This window comes from Phragmites australis, chromosome 17, assembly GCF_958298935.1.
Source record: "Phragmites australis chromosome 17, lpPhrAust1.1, whole genome shotgun sequence".
In the NCBI taxonomy this organism is placed as follows: Eukaryota; Viridiplantae; Streptophyta; class Magnoliopsida; order Poales; family Poaceae; genus Phragmites; species Phragmites australis.
The window spans coordinates 24,924,555-24,947,026 of record NC_084937.1 but is presented as its reverse complement, the minus strand read 5'-3'; the positions used below and the strand labels follow the sequence as shown (position 1 = coordinate 24,947,026).

The 22,472-nt window shown below is 42.3% G+C and overlaps 1 protein-coding gene across 1 annotated transcript in view; it reads left to right on the top strand.

Moving 5' to 3' along the window:
* The first annotated feature begins 2,580 nt into the window (after positions 1–2,580).
* The window catches only part of LOC133897006 (disease resistance protein RPM1-like), a 72,102-nt gene continuing 52,210 nt past the window's right edge, over positions 2,581–22,472 (top strand). Inside the window, exons 1-5 of the mRNA XM_062337608.1 lie at positions 2,581–2,703; positions 2,778–2,882; positions 3,010–3,145; positions 3,253–6,098; positions 11,382–13,337. Coding sequence (XP_062193592.1) covers positions 3,350–6,098; positions 11,382–13,337 — 4,705 coding nt within the window. The 5' untranslated portion in view covers positions 2,581–2,703; positions 2,778–2,882; positions 3,010–3,145; positions 3,253–3,349. The remainder of the gene's footprint in view (positions 2,704–2,777; positions 2,883–3,009; positions 3,146–3,252; positions 6,099–11,381; positions 13,338–22,472) is intronic.

The following is a 22,472-nucleotide window of genomic DNA, read 5'->3' as shown; positions in this document are numbered from 1 at the left end:
CAAGACCATCACCCTGGACGAACAAGAAGGAGGCCAAATCCTAAAAAAAACTAGAGGAAGGGAGGGGAACACTATATAAGGGAGGAAAGCCAATCAGTTCACCTTCTTTACTTCGTCAGATGTTTTTGTTGCATAATAAAGGCAGCTTGGAGTGGTTGGACGATTGTTAATGACCATCGGAGTAAAAGCAAGAGTGCGGCACCCACTAACCTAGTGTGAAGTCTTCGCTTGCTCTCATAGTTAACTCTATTCTGGCTGCCATTTGTGATGTGTTACGATGCTGGAATTCCCAGCCATCTGCTTCTTTTGTACGACTTGCTTATTGGCTTTAAATAAAAGCCGGAAACTTCTATTGTCTAAATAAACATGTCGTTTTCGTATGATGGTATTCGACTACTGTTTCAGATGATTATGTAAGGTAAATGATGCATGTAGGGATGGCAATCGGGTACGGTGGGTACGGCGAGTACGGGCAGTGCTTATCCATATCTATACTTGCTAGTTTTTTATCCGTCCGTGGGTATATCCGTGAACTCCTGCGGGGCAAAGGGCCGGCACCAAACCCATCGCCCGCAGGTATACCCATTTACGCGTGGGTGGTGGCGCGCAGGGGGGGGGGTGCGGGACGGTGGGGCCACACTAGGTGAGCAGGGCGTCGACATCCAGGGGAAACGGTAGGGGATGCCTTACCTTAGTGTACGGTAGCTTCATAGCGGATCAATTCACTTCGGAGAAGCTCCGATTTGGAGATCGGGCTCAGGGTTGACGTGCAGGCTTAAGGTTAGATGAGCGTGCCTCTGGCGAGGGAGAAGAGGGGAAGAGCTCGGGGAAGTCCTCCAGAAGCTTGGGGAGATTCCCACTATCGATCTACGGTCATCGTGGACATCGAGGTGGAGCTCTGCTTCTCTCTCTAAGGTGGAATGGGGAAGAGAGAGAGAGAGAGAGAGAGAGAGATTCACTCAAGTTGAGCCTCTGCACCTTTTTCTAAGTATTTGTGGTTTCTTCAAAGTGCTCTAAATCATCTCTAAAGTACTTGAAACACATTTCGACTCAACTCAATAAACAAATATGTATAATTACATGCGATGATGATCATGCATGCTTAATTACATAATTAACACTTTGGGACGTGACACTTAGTAATCGTTGTCAAACCCCATTCTCATTTAGTAATTTAAAAAATCACTTACTAAGGAGGTAAATGTTTTTTTATTGTAAGAGTAGTAATGCATAATCCATTTTAATCACGGGGCTGGTAGAGGATATGCCATCTAGAAAGTCTGTATTTCTTTTTATGGTTATTACTTTGCCAGAAGAAGCTTGACCGTATATAATCAAATCTTTTCAAGACACCTCGGGGTATTTTAAAGAATGACATTATAAACAGTGAAAGACTGCTTAATATAGAACTGAATCGTGTTTGGTTTGGCCGTCATCGGCCAACATATTTGTGCCACAGTGGTTTGTAAAGATGAGTGCTATGCCCTCTATTCTTGCAGTCAGATTATTGACTGCTGATGGATTGTCATGTGTAACACAGTAATATCTTTTTTACGTTTCATAATAAACACATAAAAAACATACTCCCTCCCATCATAAAAACATGACGTTTTGGACAAAATTTGGTTAAACTACAAAAACTTTAACTAACAATAGTTTTTAAATATTTAGTTTGAAAATATTATAATCATATATTTAATATTTGTCTTTAAAAATACTTTCTTAATATCGTAAATTTATTATATTTTATCAAGCTACCCTAATAGAAAATAATAGTCAAAGCTATACATTAGAGACAACATCTTGTCTAAAATATTATGTATTATGTTGGTGTAGTTCGAAATCTCATGTATGCTATGATTTGCACTAGACTAGATTTAGCTCATGTATTTAGTGTAGTTAGCAGATTTATGCTTAATTCTGTAAAGAAACATTGGAATACTATTAAGCGGATTCTTCGTTATTTGAAGTTATTTCTAATTTTTGCTTGATACCTGATAAAAATAATTTGAAGACAAATAATGTTATTACGTTTGTTGATTTCGATTATGTAGTGATCTTAATAGATGAAAGTCTATTTTAGATATATTTTCTGTTTACGTGGCTTAGCTGTCAGTTGGGAAGTTTTTTTTTTAACCTATTGCTACTCTTTCTACTACTAAAACAGAATATATTTTAGCTACTGAAAATATCAAGAAAACTATTTAGTTACAAAGTCTAGCTTATAAACTTGTATTCTACTGATATTAATATTATTTATTATGGTAGACAAAGTGCTACTTATTTGATTAAGAATGGGATGTTCCACGCCAATATCAAGCACATTAATATCGATCACCAGGGGATATTGTTTTCCACCTGCATGTCGGTCAAACATGTCAACCCGAAATGCATGGTAATTTCGTCAGAGCAACATGTACATCGTAGTGCGCTGAGGCGGAGGCTGAGGAAGACGACGGAGTCACGCTGCACACCGTAGTGCGCGATCGGTAGCCCGTCGTCGTCGAGGACTGTAGCTTGGAGTGGTTGGACGATTGTTATTGACCATCGGAGCAAAGCAAGGCTACTGACACCCACCAACCCAGTACGAGTCAAGTCTTCGCTTGTTTTTCCATCTTGCATTCTTGGGCGACCCTCCCATCTTTAGCTCATCAGGGCAGAAACTGGTTGGATGATGAAGCAATTTTGACGAGACGTTCAAAGGTGCATTACTCAACTCCTCTTCATCCTCCTTTCACTTCCATGTATCAGAGAAATAATGCCACCTATTTATGCAGCAATCAAACATGTGATGCTTTTGAGTCCCATGGTTCGTTCAGATTCAGACAGAAGGGAATTTCTGGAAAACTGAATCTGTTGCTCTGTTCCAAGGGAAGAAACTGGTACTATTTCTTACTTCATTGTTTGCCCAATTTGATAAACATCACAGATGTTTTGTATGATAAACATCACAGATGTTTTGTAACTTATACAACTTCTTTTCTTTTCCTCCTGAAATCCATATGACAGATTCGGTCTATCCACTGATTTATCCTTCGGTTTTATCATTCATCCATCTTCCTTCTCCAACAAGTGCATGTAATCTAACAACCGCATCTACTACAAGAATATGCGCGGATCTTAACAATCTTCAGCAAACCTTAAGGTATTTCAAATGGTTTTAGCAGATTTGGTTTCAAAAGGACTAGATCTACTTTGCATTACATCTTGTATTACTATCTGTTCGGTAAAAGATTTCTTTTGTTTCTGTAGATTTGAAGTACAAAGGATGCAATCGGTGCTTATGATTGAACATTGACTTTTGCTACAATATTCTTCTGAAATATTGAAGTCAACAGGTCAAAGAGAAATGGCGGAGATTGCTGTTCTTCTTGTCGTAAAAAAGATTGGCATTGCTGTGGCAGGGGAGACCCTAAAGTTTGCTGGACCCGTGCTTGCAAAGAAATCTGAGTTGGTAGCAGCACTTCCAAATGACATGAGACTGATTAAGAATGAACTCGAGCTTATTCATGCGTTTCTTAAGGGAATCGGCAGGAAGGGTGGGAAAGGTGAAGTTATAGAAACTTGGATAGGGCAAGTCCGAAGATTGGCATATGATATGGAAGACATTGTGGATCAGTTTATCTATGTGGTTGGCAAACACAATCAGAAAGGATCATGGTGGGATTACACCAAGAAAATTGTCAAGAAACCTCGGTCTTTGTTTTCACTAGATGAAATTGCCACTGAAGTTAAAAGAATAAATCAAGAGCTTAAACAACTATCTGAAAGTAGAGACCGTTGGACCAGACCCTTAGATGGCGGGACTGATATTCCGGTAGCAAGCTATGAAACTGAACAAGAACTGTATCTTCCTGGACATGATTACTCAATCAATGATGAGGAGCTTGTAGGAACTGATAAAAATAGGCAAACCTTGATTGATTCATTGCATTTTAAAGATCGATCCTTGCGGATCATTGCTGTCTGGGGTATGGGTGGCATTGGAAAAAGCACTCTTGTCAATAGTGTGTACAAAAATGAAGTATCCAACTTTGATTGCCGTGCATGGGTTTCTATTTCTCAGTCATATAAGCTGGATGATGTTTGGAAAAAGATGCTCAGAGATCTCGCAAAAGACAAGAAAGAATCTGATCCTGAAAAAATGAATAGTGCGGACCTAAGAGAGGAATTGACAAAAATTCTGGACAAACAGCGGTACCTGATCATATTGGATGATGCCTGGACGGCTGAAGTTCTTTTTAAAATTAGAGAGGTTCTTGTTGATAATGGCCTTGGAAGCAGAGTAATAATCACGACAAGAATTGAGGAAGTAGCTTCAATAGCTGAGGATGGTTGTAAGATCAAATTAGAGCCTCTAAATGAGCATGATGCATGGTTTGTATTTTGCAGAAAAGCATTTCCAAAAGTTGAAAACCATATCTGCCCTCCAGAGTTACATCAGTGCGGTATAGACATAGTGGAGAAATGTGATGGTTTGCCATTAGCTCTCGTGGCAATAGGGAGCATATTGTCGCTAAAAATGAAGAGTGCCAAAGAGTGGAGGCTCTTTTATAATCAGCTTATTTGGGAGGTACACAGCAATGAGAACCTGAATCATGTGGAGAAAATTCTAAATCTAAGCTACAAATACCTACCAGACTATTTGAAGAATTGTTTCCTGTATTGTGCTATGTTCCCAGAAGACTATCTGATATATAGAAAGAGATTGATTAGATTGTGGATCGCTGAAGGGTTTATTGAACAAAAAGGAACATGCAGCTTAGAAGACATCGCTGAAGGTTATCTGGGAGAACTTGTCAGACGGAGCATGCTTCAGGTTGTAGAGAGGAACAGTTTTGATAGGATTAAATGTCTCCGAATGCATGACCTTGTGCGTGAACTAGCCATTTTCCAATCTAGAAAAGAGAGTTTCAGTACAACTTATGATGACAATCACTGGGTGATACAGGCGGGATTGGATTCTCGTCGTGTGTCGGTGCTCCAATGCAGCAAGGGCATCCCATCAATCATAGATCCCTCCAGGCTTCGCACTATCATAGCGTTTGACACCAGCATGGCATTATCTTCGTGGTATTCTTCTAGTCCCTCACAATCTAAGTACCTTGCGGTATTAGACTTGTCAGGAATGCCTATTGAGGCTATTCCCAAGTCTGTTGGCGAGCTGTTCAACCTTAGGCTTTTATGCCTTGATGACACAAACGTGAAGGAACTCCCTAAATCTATTACAAAACTTCAAAATTTACAAACATTGAGTCTTGAGGGTACACAATTGCTGAGTTTCCCGCGATGGTTTTCAAAACTGACGAAACTGCGGTACCTTGGTGCTTCACGATTGCTTGATGTAACATACAGCAATTTCATTGCTTGGGAATCTGTGGAGCCATTTAAGGGCTTTTGGAATTTGAATGAATTGCAAACTTTGTTTTCCATTAAAGCAAGTGAAGTCTTTGTTGCAAAACTCGGAAATTTATCCCAGCTGAGGGCCCTTCTCATTACGGATGTAAGGAGTAGCCACTGCGCACAATTGTGCGACTCTTTATCAAAGATGCAGCAACTCTCATTATTACACATAAGAGCATGCGACGAAGATGAAGTGCTCCAGCTGGACGATTTGACATTTCCAAATCCTCTTCAAAAGTTTTTATTGTGGGGAAGATTTTCAGAAGGAACTTTGGAATCTCCATTTTTCTTAAATCACGGAAATGCTCTTCTTCAAATACATCTATATTACTGTCAGCTCACTGATAATCAGTTATCACGACTCTCTGAATTGTCAGGCTTAACTGAGTTATGGCTTTCAAAGGCATACACTGGACAAAAACTACACTTCAGTGCTGGTTGGTCCCGAAACCTGAAGAGGATTATCTTGATGAATTTGCCACATGTCAATCAAATATGCATACATGAGGGAGTTTTGATCAACCTTGAAGATCTTCACATCCAGAACCTCCAGGAGCTACGGGATGTCCCTATCGGTGTCGATTGTCTTACATCCCTCAAACAGGCATATTTTATTGATATGCATTCTGATTTTGTAAGGAATGTACAAAGGGCAAAGCTAGATAATATCCCGGATGTCTACTCGACAATAAAAGGCAAGTGAAACCTTCTCAACCAATAGGTTATATTTTGTGGAGCTACAACAGTAAAATAATGATGGAATTAGTAAGGGCTCCCTAATTATCCAGATTCCACCACGTAACATAACACGTCACAGAAAATACAAACTGTCCCTTAATCAGTTATCACCACAACACGTTTACGCTCACTGCGAGTGGTTCAAAAAAATGCATGTGTTGCGTTGAGAAAATGCAAACTAGACGGTGGGTCCCACGTGGCGGTGGGAGAGGAGCGCACGCGCACGCGTGCGTCAGGCCGGGCGAGTGGGCGAGTTGGGCTGGCGTGCACAGGGAGTGGGCCAGGGAAGCGCGTCGCGACCCACACGTGCGGTGGAGGGGAGAGGGAGGCTGGGCCGCGGAGCTAGGCTACGCAGAAGAGAAATGGGAAGGGGGCGGCCCGAGAAGAATAAAAAAGAATTGAAAATGATTGGGATAAATTCAAATAGAAATATTTGAATTTGGAAATGGATTTGGGTTTGGGTTTGGTATTAATTCAAATAGAAAGATTTGAATTTGGAAATGGATTTGGGTTTGGGTTTTGTATTAATTCAAATAAGTTCAGTTGAATTAGGATTTGGATTTGATAGCCCTGATTTTTGGGAGAGGTTTGAATTCAAAGGATTTGAATTTATTTGGATTTTAGCTGAATTGAATCTAAGAAATACATTTGAATTTGAAAGAAATTTAAATTCAAATATCCACTCAAAGAACCATAAAAAAATTAAACCAAAAATGCATATGATCAATTTATTGCAGGGATTAATTTAGAAATTAATTTAGTGCTCTTTGGAATACTTAGTCAAAATAATATATTAGAAAAAAAATTAAAATGAGTGAATTTTGCTAAAATCTAAATGCTAAAACTCAAAATGTTACATGTGTAGATTGTCCACCAACGACTGACATTCAACAGTTACCAGTTTTACATCGATCAATGAAGGCATGGCCTTTGGTGTTTCTTTTCCCCTAAAATGATTCAAACTTTCATATTACTAGGCTTTGAACTAGATACTGCATCATGATTATATTTGTTTTCTGCGCAACTAATTAACTTTCTCTATCTCATTCATAATTCAAAGGTTCAACTGCTGCAATGTTTTCTGAATAATACTACTGCAGTTTATTTATCACCTTTCTTGTTGAACAATTTTCGCATTGTTATCTAAGTTGAATATATTTCCTTCCCTGCAGATTGACTTTGTCACGGATCATGCTTTCATGCATGGTTTGCAGTTACTGTCATCAGTGCGAGATGTCCCTCTTGTAGAGCAACATCAAACAATATATTGTGTTCTATAATCTTCATTGTTTCTTTGAACAAGCGGTGTGTAATCATGCACGGGGCAGATATTTCAGTGTTGCAATCTCAGGTTTTATTTAAAGAGAACTATCTCAAGCTTTGTCATTACAACCTTCCCATTTCTGTTATTTATGTTTAATGGTACATTCAGCCACTGTGTGAGATAATTATGTAAGACAAAGTGATGCGCATGTAATAATGTCCAAGACTTACTGTTACTTTGTCGATGTGAGAAGCACTTTACTGAACTGAACCATTTTGTTTTTTGTTCGCCAAACATTCGTCATAATTAAGTAGGTGGAATGTTTACCCAATGGATTAGGTTGTATTTACATAGGGGCAATATAGGAAAAATGGTGTGTAAATGTGCTTTGAAGTTGTTGATGGATAGAGCAAAGAGGGCTAGATGAAGTTATATTTGGAATAAGTGGAAGTAATTTTCTTACAAAGAAGGCACTAATTGATGACAAAAGCCTTAGAACCAGCAGGCCGATGCAACCCTACTTCAAATGCACAATCGAGGTTATTTCAATCAACAAATGGCTACAGAAGTACTATACCAGAATATGGAAGGTTGCAAGAAGAAAGTAGAAACAGTTGCCTGCATAGAACAACAAAACCGTTCAGGATTGCCACTGTACTAGCTAGCAACGAACCAATATAGCTATAGTTAATCTATCTCCTTAAAGGCAGCCCCATTGCAAGAACAGACTCAGCTGTCCAGGGTTAATTCTTTACACAGATAGTGGAACTAGCATTCCTTTTACTGCTGTGGCCAGTGTTTGCCACACAAAATGGCCCTACCTGTACACAAAACACTTGTCATATCTAACATCGCAAATCTGGAGAGGTTTTTTTTTTTACAAGTGCTGCCCTAACTACACGCCCTTCATCGAAGGGTAGGGGCTTGGTGCGGGACGGGAGTCTCGAACTCCCATTTGAAGCTTAACCACTGGGCTCCTTGCCTGTCCGCGAGAGGTTAAGTTCTACTATTTGATCGATCCTTTCAGCAGATAATCCTGTGCAGCAACTCCTGGTTCTGAACTTTGGAGCTTGAATGTGCAACAAGGATCTAGGTTGAATGACTTATCAAAAAGAAGAAACTTTCAATGATGAAGGGCACCAAACTGCTATATGGGACTAGTAGAGTGCTTCTAAAGTGATTTGGATAACATTCACTGAGCTAAACTCAAAATACCATATGGATTGGATCTAGGCTAGGTTGAACTTGGGTCTAAACGACATGAGGGTCGAATCAAGCTTGAAAACAACAGGGGAAACAGTAGGGGATGCCTTACCTTAGTGTACGACAGCTTCCTAGCGGATCAATCCACTCCGGAGAAGCTCCTATTTGGAGATCGGGCTCAGGGTTGGCGTGCAGGCTTCTCTCTCTAAGGTGGAATGGGGAAGAGAGAGAGAGAGAGAGAGAGAGAGAGAGAGAGAGAGAGAGAGAGAGAGAGAGAGATTCACTCAAGTTGAGCCTATGCGCTCTGGCGGTCAGACCGCGGTTAAGCCTGGTCAGACCATGAGGACAGTTTTTGCTGAATTTTTCTAAGTGTTCCATTATCTTCACTCTCCACCTTTTTCTAAGTATTTGTGGCTTCTCCAAAGTGCTCTAAATCATCTCTAAAGTACTTGAAACACATTTTGACTCAACTCGATAAACAAATACGTATAATTACATACGATGATGATCATGCATGCTTAATTACGTAATTAACACTTTGGGACATGACACTTAGTAATCGTTGTCAAACCTCATTCTCATTTAGTAATTTAAAAATTCACTTACTAAGGAGGTAAATGTTTTTTATTGTAAGAGTAGTAATGTATAATCTATTTTGATCACGGGGCTAGCAGAGGATATCCCATCTAGAAAGTTTGTATTTCTTTTTATGGTTATTACTTTGCCAGAAGAAGCTCGACCGTATATAATCAAATCTTTTCAAGACACCTCGAGGTATTTTAAAGAATGACATTATAAACATTGAAAGATTGCTTAATATAGAACTGAATCATGTTTGGTTTGACCGTCATCGGCCAACATATTTGTGCCACAGTGGTTTGTAAAGATGAGTGCTATGCCCTCTATTCTTGCAGTCAGATTATTGACTGCCTATGGATTGTCATGTGCAACACAATAATATCTTTTTTACGTTTCATAAAAAACATACTCCCTCCTATCATAAAAACATGACGTTTTGGACAAAATTCGGTTAAACTACAAAAACTTTAACTAACAATAGTTTTTAAATATTTAGTTTGAAAATATTATAATCATATATGTAATATTTTTCTTTAAAAATACTTTCATAATATCGTAAATTTATTATATTTTATCAAGCTACCCTAATAGAATATATTAGTCAAAGCTATACATTGGAGACAACATCTTGTCCAAAATATTATGTATTATGTCGGTGTAGTTCGAAATCTCATGTATGCTATGATTTGCACTAGATTAGATTTAGCTCATGTATTTAGTGTAGTTAGCAGATTTATGCTTAATCATGTAAAGAAATATTGGAATACTATTAAGTGGATTCTTCGTTATTTGAAAGGTATTTCTAATTTTTGCTTGATACCTGATAAAAATAATTTGAAGACAAGTTATGTTATTAGGTTTGTTGATTTCGATTATATAGTGATCTTAATAGGTGAAAGTCTATTTTAGATATATTTTCTGTTTATGTGGCTCAGCTGTCAGTTGAAAAGCTTTTTTTCAACCTATTACTACTCTTTTTACTACCGAAGCAGAATATATTTTAGCTACTGAAAATATCAAGAAAACTATTTAATTACAAAGTCTATCTTATAAACTTGATATTCCACATGATATTAATATTATTTATTATGGTAAACAGAGTGCTACTTATTTGATTAAGAATGAGATATTCCATGCCAATATCAAACACATTAATATCGATCACCACGGGATATTGTTTTCCACCTGCATGTCGGTCAAACATGTCAACCCGAAATGCATGGTAATTTCGTCAGAGCAACATGTACATACTGTGGGGCGATGGCGTCAGCACTGAGGCGGAGGCTGAGGAAGACGACGGAGTCACGCTGCACACCGTAGTGCACGATCGGTAGCCCGTCGTCGTCGAGGACAGTAGCTTGGAGTGGTTGGACGATTATTATAGATCATCGGGGTAAAGCCAGTACGAGAAAGTCTTCGCTTGTTTTGCCCATCTTGCATTCTTGCTCTTTCTATACACCCTTCTGCACAACTGGGCGACCCTCCCATCTTTAGCTCATCAGGGCAGAAACTGATTGGATGATGAAGCAATTTTGATGAGACGTTCAAAGGTGCATTACTCAACTCCTCTTCATCCTCCTTTCACTGCCCTCCTCCTCCTTCTTCTTCTTCTTCTTCTTCTTCTAATTTTCATGTATCAGAGAAATAATGCCACCTATTTATGCAGCAATCAAACATGTGATGCTTTTGAGTCCCATGGTTCGTTCAGATTCAGACAGAAGGGAATTTCTGGAAAACTGAATCTGTTGCTCTGTTCCAAGGGAAGAAACTGGTACTATTTCTTACTTCATTGTTTGCCCAATTTGATAAACATCACAGATGTTTTGTATGATAAACATCACCGATGTTTTGTAACTTATACAACTTCTTTTCTTTTCCTCCTGAAATCCATATGACAGATTCGGTCTATCCACTGATTTATCCTTCGGTTTTATCATTCATCCATCTTCCTTCTCCAACAAGTGCATGTAATCTAACAACCGCATCTACTACAAGAATATGCGCGGATCTTAACAATCTTCAGCAAACCTTAAGGTATTTCAAATGGTTTTAGCAGATTTGGTTTCAAAAGGACTAGATCTACTTTGCGTTACATCTTGTATTACTATCTGTTCGGTAAAAGATTTCTTTTGTTTCTGTAGATTTGAAGTACAAAGGATGCAATCGGTACTTATGATTGAACATTGACTTTTGCTACAATATTCTTCTGAAATATTGAAGTCAACAGTACAAAGAGAAATGGCGGAGATTGCTGTTCTTCTTGTCGTAAAAAAGATTGGCATTGCTGTGGCAGGGGAGACCCTAAAGTTTGCTGGACCCTTGCTTGCAAAGAAATCTGAGTTGGTAGCAGCACTTCCAAATGACATGAGACTGATTAAGAATGAACTCGAGCTTATTCATGCGTTTCTTAAGGGAATCGGCAGGAAGGGTGGGAAAGGTGAAGTTATAGAAACTTGGATAGGGCAAGTCCGAAGATTGGCATATGATATGGAAGACATTGTGGATCAGTTTATCTATGTGGTTGGCAAACACAATCGGAAAGGATCATGGTGGGATTACACCAACAAAATTGTCAAGAAACCTCGGTCTTTGTTTTCACTAGATGAAATTGCCACTGAAGTTAAAAGAATAAATCAAGAGCTTAAACAACTATCTGAAAGTAGAGACCGTTGGACCAGACCCTTAGACGGCGGGACTGATATTCCTGTAGCATGCTATGAAACTGAACAAGAACTGTATCTTCCTGGACATGATTACTCAATCAATGATGATGAGCTTGTAGGAACTGATAAAAATAGGCAAACCTTGATTGATTCATTGCGTTTTGAAGATCGATCGCTGCGGATCATTGCTGTCTGGGGTATGGGTGGCATTGGAAAAAGCACTCTTGTCAATAGTGTGTACAAAAATGAAGTATCCAACTTTGATTGCCGTGCATGGGTTTCTATTTCTCAGTCATATAAGCTGGATGATGTTTGGAAAAAGATGCTCAGAGATCTCCTCGCAAAAGACAAGAAAGAATTTGATTTTGAAATGATGAACACCACAGAATTAAGAGTAGAGTTGACGAAAATTCTAGAGAAAAGACAGTACTTGATCATATTGGATGATGTCTGGACGGCTGAAGTTCTTTTTAAAATTAGAGAGGTTCTTGTCGATAATGGCCTCGGAAGCAGAGTAATAATCACGACAAGAATGGAGGAAGTAGCTTCAGTGGCTGAGGATGGTTGTAAGATCAAAGTAGAACCTCTAAATGTGAAGGAACTCCCTAAATCTATTACAAAGCTTAGAAATTTACAAACATTGAGTCTTGAAGATGCACAATTGCTGAGTTTCCCGCGAGGGTTTTCAGAACTGACGAAACTGCGGTACCTTTATGCTTCACGATTGCTTGATGTAACATACAGCAATTTCATTAGTTGGGAATCTGTGGAGCCATTTAAGGGCATTTGGAATTTGAATGAATTGCAAACTTTGGGTATCATTAAAGCAAGTGAAGTCTTTGTTGCAAAACTCGGAAATTTATCCCAGCTGAGGTCCCTTCTCATTTCGGACGTAAGGAGTAGCCACTGTGTACAATTGTGCGACTCTTTATCAAAGATGCAGCAACTCTCACTATTACATATAAGAGCATGCAACGAAGATGAAGTGCTCCAGCTGGACGATTTGACATTTCCAAATCCTCTTCAAAAACTATCATTGTGGGGAAGATTTTCAGAAGGAACTTTGAAATCTCCGTTTTTCTTAAATCACGGAAATGCTCTTCTTCGAATACGTCTAGGATACTGTCATCTCACTGAGAATCAGTTATCACGACTCTCTGAATTGTCAGGATTAACTGAGTTAGATCTTTCAAACGCATACAATGGACAGCAACTACACTTCAGTGCTGGTTGGTCCCGAAACCTGAAGACGATTATCTTAGGGAATTTGCCACATGTCAATCAAATATGCATACATGAGGGAGCTTTGATCAACCTTGAAGATCTTCACATCTTGAACCTCCAGGAGCTACGGGATATCCCTATCGGTGTCGATTGTCTTGCATCCCTCAAACAGGCATATTTTATTGATATGCATTCTGATTTTGCAAAGAATTTACGAAGGGCAAAGCTAGATAATATCCCGAATGTCTACTTGACAATAAAAGGCAAGTGAAACCTTCTCAACCAATAGGTTAAAAACTTTTCATGTCTTTGAGAGTGTTGTTAGGCTTTTTTCGATGAATCAGTGTTGTTAGGCTTTATTTGGCATTAGGTGGCTTTTCAAATCCACTTAATTTTTTTCTAAATTTGGATGTTATATTTTGTGGAGCTACAACAGTAAAATAATGATGGAATTAGTAAGTGCTCCCTAATTATCCAGATTCCACCACGTAACATAACAAGCCACAGCAGATGCAAACTGGCCCTTAATCAGTTATCACCACAACATGTTTACGCTCACTGCAAGTGATTCAAAAAAATGCATGTGTTGTGTTGAGAAAATGCAAACTAGACGGTGGGTCCCACGTGGCGGTGGGAGAGGAGCGCACGCGCACGCGCACGCGCACGTGTGCGTCAGGCCGGGCGAGTGGGCGAGTTGGGCTGGTGAGCACAGGGAGTGGGCCAGGGAAGCGTGTCGCGACCCACACGTGCGGTGGAGGGGAGAGGGAGGCTGGGCCGCGGAGCTAGGCTGCGCAGAAGAGAAATGGGAAGGGGGCGGCCCGAGAAGAATAAAAAGGAATTGGAAATGATTGGGGTAAATTCAAATAGAAATATTTGAATTTGGAAATGGATTTGGGTTTGGGTTTGGTATTAATTCAAATAAGTTTAGTTGAATTAGGATTTGGATTTGATAGCCCTGATTTTTTAGAGAGGTTTGAATTCAAAGAATTTGAATTTATTTGGATTTTAGATGAATTGAATCTAAGAAATACATTTGAATTTGAGAGACATTTAAATTCAAATATCCACTCAAAGAACTATAAACAAATTAAACCAAAAATGCATATGATCAATTTATTGCAGGGGTTAATTTAGAAATTAATTTAGTGCTCTTTGGAATACTTAGCCAAAATAATATATTAGAAAAAAAATTAAAATGAGTGAATTTTGCTAAAATCTAAATGCTAAAACTCAAAATGTTACATGTGTAGATTGTCCACCAACCACTGACATTCAACAGTTATCAGTTTTACATCGATCAATAAAGGCATGGCCTTTGGTGTTTCTTTTCCCCTAAAATGATTCAAACTTTCATATTACTCCATAGGCTTTGAACTAGATACTGCGCCATGATTATATTTGTTTTCTGCGCAACTAATTAACTTTCTCTATCTCATTCATAATTCAAAGGTTCAACTGCTGCAATGTTTTCTGAATAATACCACTGCAGTTTATTTATCACCTTTCTTGTTGAACAATTTCGCACAGTTATCTAAGTCGAATATACTTCCTTCCTAGCAGATTGATTTTGACACGGATCATGCTTTCACGCATGGATTGCAGTTACTGTCATCAGTGTGAGATGTCCCTCTCTGCAGAGCAACGTCAAACAATATATTGTGTTCTATAATCTTCACTGTTTCTTTGAACAAGCGGTGTGTAATCGTGCACGGGGCGGATATTTCAGTGTTGCTATCTCAGGTTTTATTTAAAGAGAACTATCTCAAGCTTTGTCATTACAACTTTCCCATTTCTGTTATTTATGTTTGATGGTACATGCAGCCACTGTGTGAGATAATTATGTAAGACAAAGTGATGCGCATGTAATAATGTCCAAGACTTGCAGTTACTTTGTCGATGTGAGAAGCACTTTAGTGAACTGAACCATTTTGTTTTTTGTTCGCCAAACATTCGTCATAATTAACTAGGTGGAATGTTTACCCAATGGATTAGGTTGTATTTACATAGGGGCAATATAGGAAAATGGTATGAAAATGTGCATTGAAGTTGTTGATGGATAGAGCAAATAGGGCTACATGAAATTATATTTGGAATAAGTGGAAGTAATTTTCTTACGAAGAAGGCACTAATTGATCACAAAAGCCTTAAGAACCAGCAGGCCGAAGCAACCCTACTTCAAATGCACAATCGAGGTTATTTCAATCAACAAATGGCTACAGAAGTACTATACCAGAATATGGAAGGTTGCAAGAAGAAAGTAGAAACAGTTGCCTCCATAGAACAACAAAACCTTGGTTCGGGATTACCACTGTACTAGCTAGCAACGAACCAAGATAGCTATAGTTAATCTGCCTCCCTAAAGGCAGCCCCATTGCAAAAACAGACTCGGCTGTCCAGGGTTACTTCTTTACACAGATAGTGGAACCAGCATTCCTTTTGCTGCTGTGGCTAGTGTTTGCCACACAAAACGGCCCTACCTGTACACAAAACACTTGGTCATATCTAACATCGCAAATATGGAGAGGTTAAGTTCTACTATTTGATTGATCCTTTCATCAGATAATCCTGTGCAGCAACTCCTGGTTCTGAACTTTGGAGTTTGAATGTGCAATAAGGATCTAGGTTGAATGACTTATCACACCTTGCACCATCCCCTCTCTTTTGGTTGTAACCGGGATAGTCTTCTTTGTGAAAACCAACTTTCTCAATCATAACAAGAGAAGATTCGGAGGCTAAGTGCTCAAATTCCATCTGTCGTATGGATGTCCTGTCTTGTGGCTAACATGGATTTCACCATAAGGCATAAGTAGGTGGCATGCATTGCGGAAAAAAATCCTCACCAGCTCCTTGTGCAAACTGAAGGTCAGAACAGATGGTTAATATGTTAACTAAGAAACAGAAAACCTTAAAAAGGTAGACTGTTAATTTCCAAAAGGTCCATGTGTTTGTTTAAATGGAATAAGAAACCATCATCTGACTATTTTATGGCCACTTTCATACAAATGTTAAAGTTACAGTCAAACCTATCATTTCGTATGTATGGAAAAACTTCTACTGACAAGTTACAAAAAAATAATTTTTGTAGAGTGTGAATTAAAGGTTTCCACATGTGATTGGGTTTTTTTCATTTTTCTGTCTCCTTTTCCTTTTCTTTTTGCTTGAGGAAGATATGATCGTTTTTTAACTTTTGGCTGTATCATAATATCTAAGCAAAATGTGCTTGCCTATGGACTATGGAATACAGATGAGATCTCTGTAAGCTCTTATATATTGTAAGTAAGAGCTCTAGTTTATTTCCAAAAACAAGTTTAGCAGTGAACCGGGCAGTCGCGACATGCAACCGCGCGGATCCAGCCGGAAAACGGCAGATCCAAAAAGCTCCAGCGCGGATCTGGCCGGAGCAAGCACCCACGTGTCGGCTGGCCGGAGGAAACGCGACCAACAGGGGGAGGGGAGGTAGGCGGGGAGGGAGGTAGAAGGGGAGAAAAGGAAGGAGAAAGGGGGGGGGGGGGCGCTACCACCATCGTTGGCCTGTGGCGGCAGCGGCCCAGGCCGGAGCTGGGTGGGGAGGGCTAGGCGGCGGCGAGTGGAATCGCCCCCGAGTCACCAGAGCTGGCGACACGAGGGGAGGGGGATATTTAGGCGTTTGATAGAATCTCAATTAAATTGTTTCCTCTTTCAGTTTTCATTCGCCGAGTTCAGACCCTTTGCGGGCTCTCTGCTGGGGTGCAGCGCCATCTTGCTCCTCATGGTGGGCCACTGTGGTGGTGCGGCTGCGGAGGGCGGATGTGGGGGTGTGTCTGGCTCCTCATACCACTTTTGGTCTGAGGTGTGCTGCTCTCTTGGTGCTCATTGCTGCAATTGTCTCCTCGTCCACCTCAGATCGCTGGTGCGGGCGCAGCTGCCGTCGGTTGCATTGCCTCACCCTCCGCCCTCCGTTGATGATGATATTTTTGTTACAACCTCGGCCATCATGTTGTGTGCTGTTGCGGGCTAGGGCTCCGCCCCCGGTTGCCTCTTGCTGGTGGATGCGTGCCGTCGTGTTCTTGTGCTCTGTGGTGCTGGTTGCGCTATTGCAGGTGATCTGGTCGACCCATGGTGCCCTCGGGTTCTTCGGGTGTGTTGTGAAGGGGGGAATCGGGGCTAAAGCTCTGGCAGGCTCCTTGCAATTGCTGACGACGGTGACATCTGCGGCGTCATAACCTCCCTAGAGGCGTCGTGAAGAAGCTTCCCCCCTGGGATCTCTCTGGGTGAAAACCCTGTACGGTTTCCTGGACGAGCGACGGCGGTTCCTTTGCTGCTCCCTTCCTGGATGCATCATTTTTGGAGAATCCCTATGTTCTTTCTTGCAACTGGCGGCACTCCTTGCAGGGTACCATCCTCCGTTGCTGCCCGCTTTCCGACTCCTTCGTTCTCCTGTTTAGCGGAGCTTCCCATCACCTTCTGCGCTTCGTGGCGGTGGCTTTGTTCCATCATCCCAAGATCCCCTCTATTGCTTGTGGTTCGATGTGGGCTGCCGTCCGAGTTGGGTCGTGAGGCGTGGAAGCAAGGCTCCGCCTGTTGAGTTGTCGGGATGTCCTGGTCGAGGTGCTAGCTGGGCACAGTTACTGGCTGGGTAGCGTTGTTTGGTTTGGGTGTCGCTTGGTTGTTCAGGAGTGTTGGGTTGTATGTTGCTTGTGTGGTTACTGGGTTGTATGTATGTTGCTTTGCCGTGCCTTGTCGTCTGGTCGTTAGGGGGTCTGGGGTTCTTTTCTTTCTTTCTTTCCCTCTTTTGTCTTGCGCATGAGCTGGACTTCGCGGTTGTATGACAGTACTTGTTAAGGTTTTTTGGGCTGGTTTCCCTTATAAACTGGTCTATTTTTCTTCTTAATATAATGACGCGCAGTTCTCCTGCATGTTTGAGAAAAAAAAGAAACAAAACATCATGCAAATAGGACTTTCTTCTTTACAATTAACTTGAGTAAAATCTTGCCAAATAGGAAGAAGCCTATTTCAAGAAATAAATAATACACTAAGGGTCCCAAACACTAAACATGATTGAAGGGCTTCCCACAAATCAAATGTAAACATCAAATAACTTCAGGCTTTTTTTTGTCAATGTTGCAACTTGCAACTGCAATAACTCTTCTATCACTACAATGTGAAGGTTGATAACCTTTTCTGAATAGTAGATTGCGTTGTGGATACGCCAAATTGTAAGGTGGGTGAAGTAGGTAAAAAAAAACTTGACAATTGCTCAAACAGGCCACAAAACTTGTTTAAGTGTTGCATAGAAGGTCAAAATCACAAAAAGGTGCCACATCTTAGAACGCGGGGTGCTACTTATATGCCATATCCACTTCATATGTGGCGCTGAATGGATGGGAGAAGGTTGGGGGCTAGTTAGCGTCACATTTTCTTCTTGTGTGATGCTACCTGTGCTTGGTATTTGGTGACTAATTTAGATATGAGAGTTGTTGCGCCAATATGAGGAGGAAGAAAATGGAACCTGGAAGAGGAAGAAAGAATGTCACATTCCAATGTCACATGGTGTGGGAAGCCTTGATACAGTGGAGGCAATGGCAGGGCACCTAAAGTGAGTATACGTAAGGGACAGAAGAGATAGGGCAGAGAGAGTATATGCACCACGTATCTTACTCGAGCAATTGTCAAGCTCTACAACTTACTCTGTTCCGAACAGATATCGATTAAGATTGCATGCAGTCAAACTTTATAAAATGTTATCATTAATATATATAAAAATATTAAGATTTATCACATGAAAATGATAGTAGTAGATTTGTAATGAAAAATACTTTCAAATAATTATTGTCAGTGAATCAGGAATCGGGGGTCCCCGAATCCCGAAGCCAGGCCAGCAGTCCGCCACGTGGCGCCATCCGGCGGGGTCACCTCCGCAAGGTAAAGAAGACTAAGTCCCGGGAGAGGACGTTCGGGGCCACAGTCAGTGGTCCCCAAGTACCCGGGTTCCACGATGATCTACGAATACTAAGTAACCGGGAAGAAAGTGCTCGGGGAGGTGAACAGCGACCCCTGGGCACCCAAGTCCCCCGACGACCAGGAGAGCCAAGTACCGGGAGAGGTGTGCCCGGGGCTGCGAGCAGTAGTCCCCCGGGCACCCGAGTGCCCCGAGGATTCAACAAAGGAAGTTCCGGGAGAGAGTGCTTGGGGCTGCGAGCAGCGGCCTCCGAGCACTCGGTTCCCCGAGGATCCGTACAGTCATGACCGGGAGAGAGTGCTCGGGCCGTGAACAGTAGTCCCTGAGCACTCGGTTCCCCGAGGACCAAGAAAGGGCATTCTCGGGAGAGAGTGCTCGGGGATGTGAACAGTGACCCCTGAGCACTCGGTTCCCCGACGACCCAGGAAGCCCCCCTGACAGTGACCCCCACAGGGGTCCAGCGATGAGGTGTCAGCCAGTGAAAGGTTTGATGCCGCATTTAAGAGCGCGCGTGGCCTGTCACCTCCAGCTGCTGTCGTCACGCTCGGTGTCAGTTCCTGCCACACTCTGGCAGAAGGGCGTGGGGACATTAAATGCACGGGTCCCATCCAGCGCTATACGGCGCGCCTCGGGATAGCGTCACAAGGCCTGAGGTGTTCCGTCTGCCGCGCTGCTGTGGCAAGCGAACAAGACAGGGTGGGCACGCCGGGTCGCTCTGCGGCTGCCCGATGGGCCCTCTCCACGACGCCCGTTGCCAGCGTCATCATGACGACTGATGACCGGACGCGGGGTGCGTTTTCAACCCCTGTCACTTCGCACAGAGGCTATGATGACTCCCTTTCCATTTATGGTGTTTTGGAACTCGTGCCCTCACATTTGGGGCACGCTACTGCTGGCGGGTATTTAAAGCGACCGGCAGCACGGACAAAAAAAAAAGTCTGGCAAGCGAACAAGCGAAAAAAACTCTGAGACGCTAGAAAAAGCTCGGTAAGCTCTGCACGGTCGAAGCAGTTAAGGAGGTAGAGAAGATCGAGAAGTCCAAGGGCACCTAAAGCCAATAGACATTCTTGTAACTAACACATTCCTGGGAGACATTCTCAGGGCATTTATACCATCCACACAGGAGTAGGGTGTTACGCCTCCGTGCGGCCTGAACCTGTCTAAACCCCCAGTGCATTTACTCTTTTCTGCATTGGATCATTCCACCCCACCAGCCATCGCATTTACATCCATTTATTTCTCCAGCAAACTTGTTCAGGATCATCCCCCGGCCGAATCTCTAAAAAGGGGTCCCTCAAGATCCTTGCGACAGGAGTTAACCCTCCGACAATTATGTTTTCAATAATTTTGAATAACAAATACTTAGAAAACAGCAATGGCAGACACCGAACCGATGTCCTTTTTTCGTGAATACGCATGAGAGCTGCGTATCTTTGTATTAAGTAGGAAATAAGACATCGAGTTTGAACAACGACCTCCTAGAGGTCTAGGTACAGTGATACATGGCGTAAGTTAAGGTGCTAATACAAATAGGAAACAACCTAACTAACAAAGAAGAAAGCTAGTCCCTATAAGATCGAACCCCAGGTTCTCAGCTTAATCAAGATGATCGACAAATTCCGCGCTCCAGCCGCACATCAGCGGTCGACATCCTCCCATATGAGGGCCAGTAAGCAGTCGAAGGAAATGTGCCAGCCGTTGAAGATGATATCATTACGTGAGAGCCAAATGCACCAACAGGTAAGAAGGATGAGGGAGTCCAATCCCCTTCGGAGTTTGCCTGCCACACACCCACAGAGATCGTACCACCTTTCGATCAATGGAGTCTCGTATGCGCTAACTTGAATCCCAAGCACTCTCCACCAAACCTCACGCGCCTGAACACAATGTAGAAGCATGTGTTCAGTAGTCTCTGGCAACTGTGATCAATGTGTGCATGAGTCATCCGGTTGAAATCCATGTTTCTTCCTTTGAACTGCGGTCCAGAGCCAACCATGGAGACCCAGCCAAGCAAAGTGTTTCACCTTCGCCAGTGCCCACGTTTTCCAAAGCAACTGAGCGCCTTCGAAATGGATGGATCCTTGGAACATAAGGTGGTAAGCAAACTTTGCTGAGTAAGTACCAGAAGGACACCATTTCCATTGGGTATGGTCAGGCTCATCACTAAGTTGGACGGAACGAAGCCGTGACCAAAGGTGTAAGAATTGGGTGATTGTGGCTAGGGAGAGTGGGCCGGTGATCTCCCTCACCCAGGAGTGGTTGTTGATGGCACCCTTGACCGTTGTGGACTTTAGCCATGAAGGGGCAATGCAGCAGAATAGATCTGGCGCGGATAACCGGATAGACGTGTTGTCTAGCCAGGCATCGGTCCATAAGAGGGTCGATTGGCCATTTCCAACGACAATCTTGGTCGAAGCTTCGAAGAGGGCTGTGACTTCACGCTCGTGGTTGAGGGGAAGGCTTGCCAAAGGCTTGGTTGGATCTATGCGCTACCACTAGAGCCACCATGGCTGAAGCGCAAAGCCGATGAGCCGGAGATCTTGAATTCCCAAACCACTGTAAATCAACAGACGACAAACTCGATTCGAAGCCAGAGCACATTGCCACCCGAACATCCTCTTGTCTCTGGCCCAAAGGAAGGCCTTGCGGAGCTTGTCTATTTCTTTGATCACTCATGGAGGTACGGCGATGGAAATGATCGTGTGTAAAGGGGTGGAGGACAACACCATTCTGAAGAGGGTAGCCCAGCTAACCTTGGAGATGAGCTTCGCCTACCATGTTGGCAATCTTGCGGCAACTTTGTCCACCAGAGGCTAGAGATGTGATTTGCATAGACGACCAGTTGCGAGAGGTGCTCCCAATTATTGGATGGGGAAGGAGGACAACCCGCATGGGAGGAGCTCACTAGCAGTACTTAAGTCATGGTCACCACATCTAATTGGAATGACCACGCATTTATCCAAGTTTGTTCACAGCCCGGACGCCTCACCAAAGAAATACAGGATGTCCAAATGTGCATGTATGTCTCGAGCTATAGGAGACATGAAGATGATAGCGTCATCGGCGTAAATAGAGCAACGATGTCGATTGGAGTTGTGGCCCGTAGAGTCCAGGATGCATGCCTCCCCTGCCTTAGTTAGTAGGCAGTTTAGGGTGTCCATCACCATCACAAATAAGAACAAGGAGAGGGAGTCTCCCTGCCGTAGGCCGCGCACATGGATGAAGGGAGGCCCCGGGATGGAGTTAAGCAGAATCTGAGTGGTCGAGGCGCCAAAGATGGCCTCAACCCAAGAGCACCAACGGTGGCTGAAGCCCCAAGCGCGCAGGATTTCCAAGAGTAAGGCCCAACTTACGGAATTGAACGCCTTAGAAATGTATGGTTTGAATAGAATCTTAGACCTTCTTAGCTTCTTGAGCAATCAATTTGAAGTTGTCATGGATGGAACAGTCGGTGAGGAAA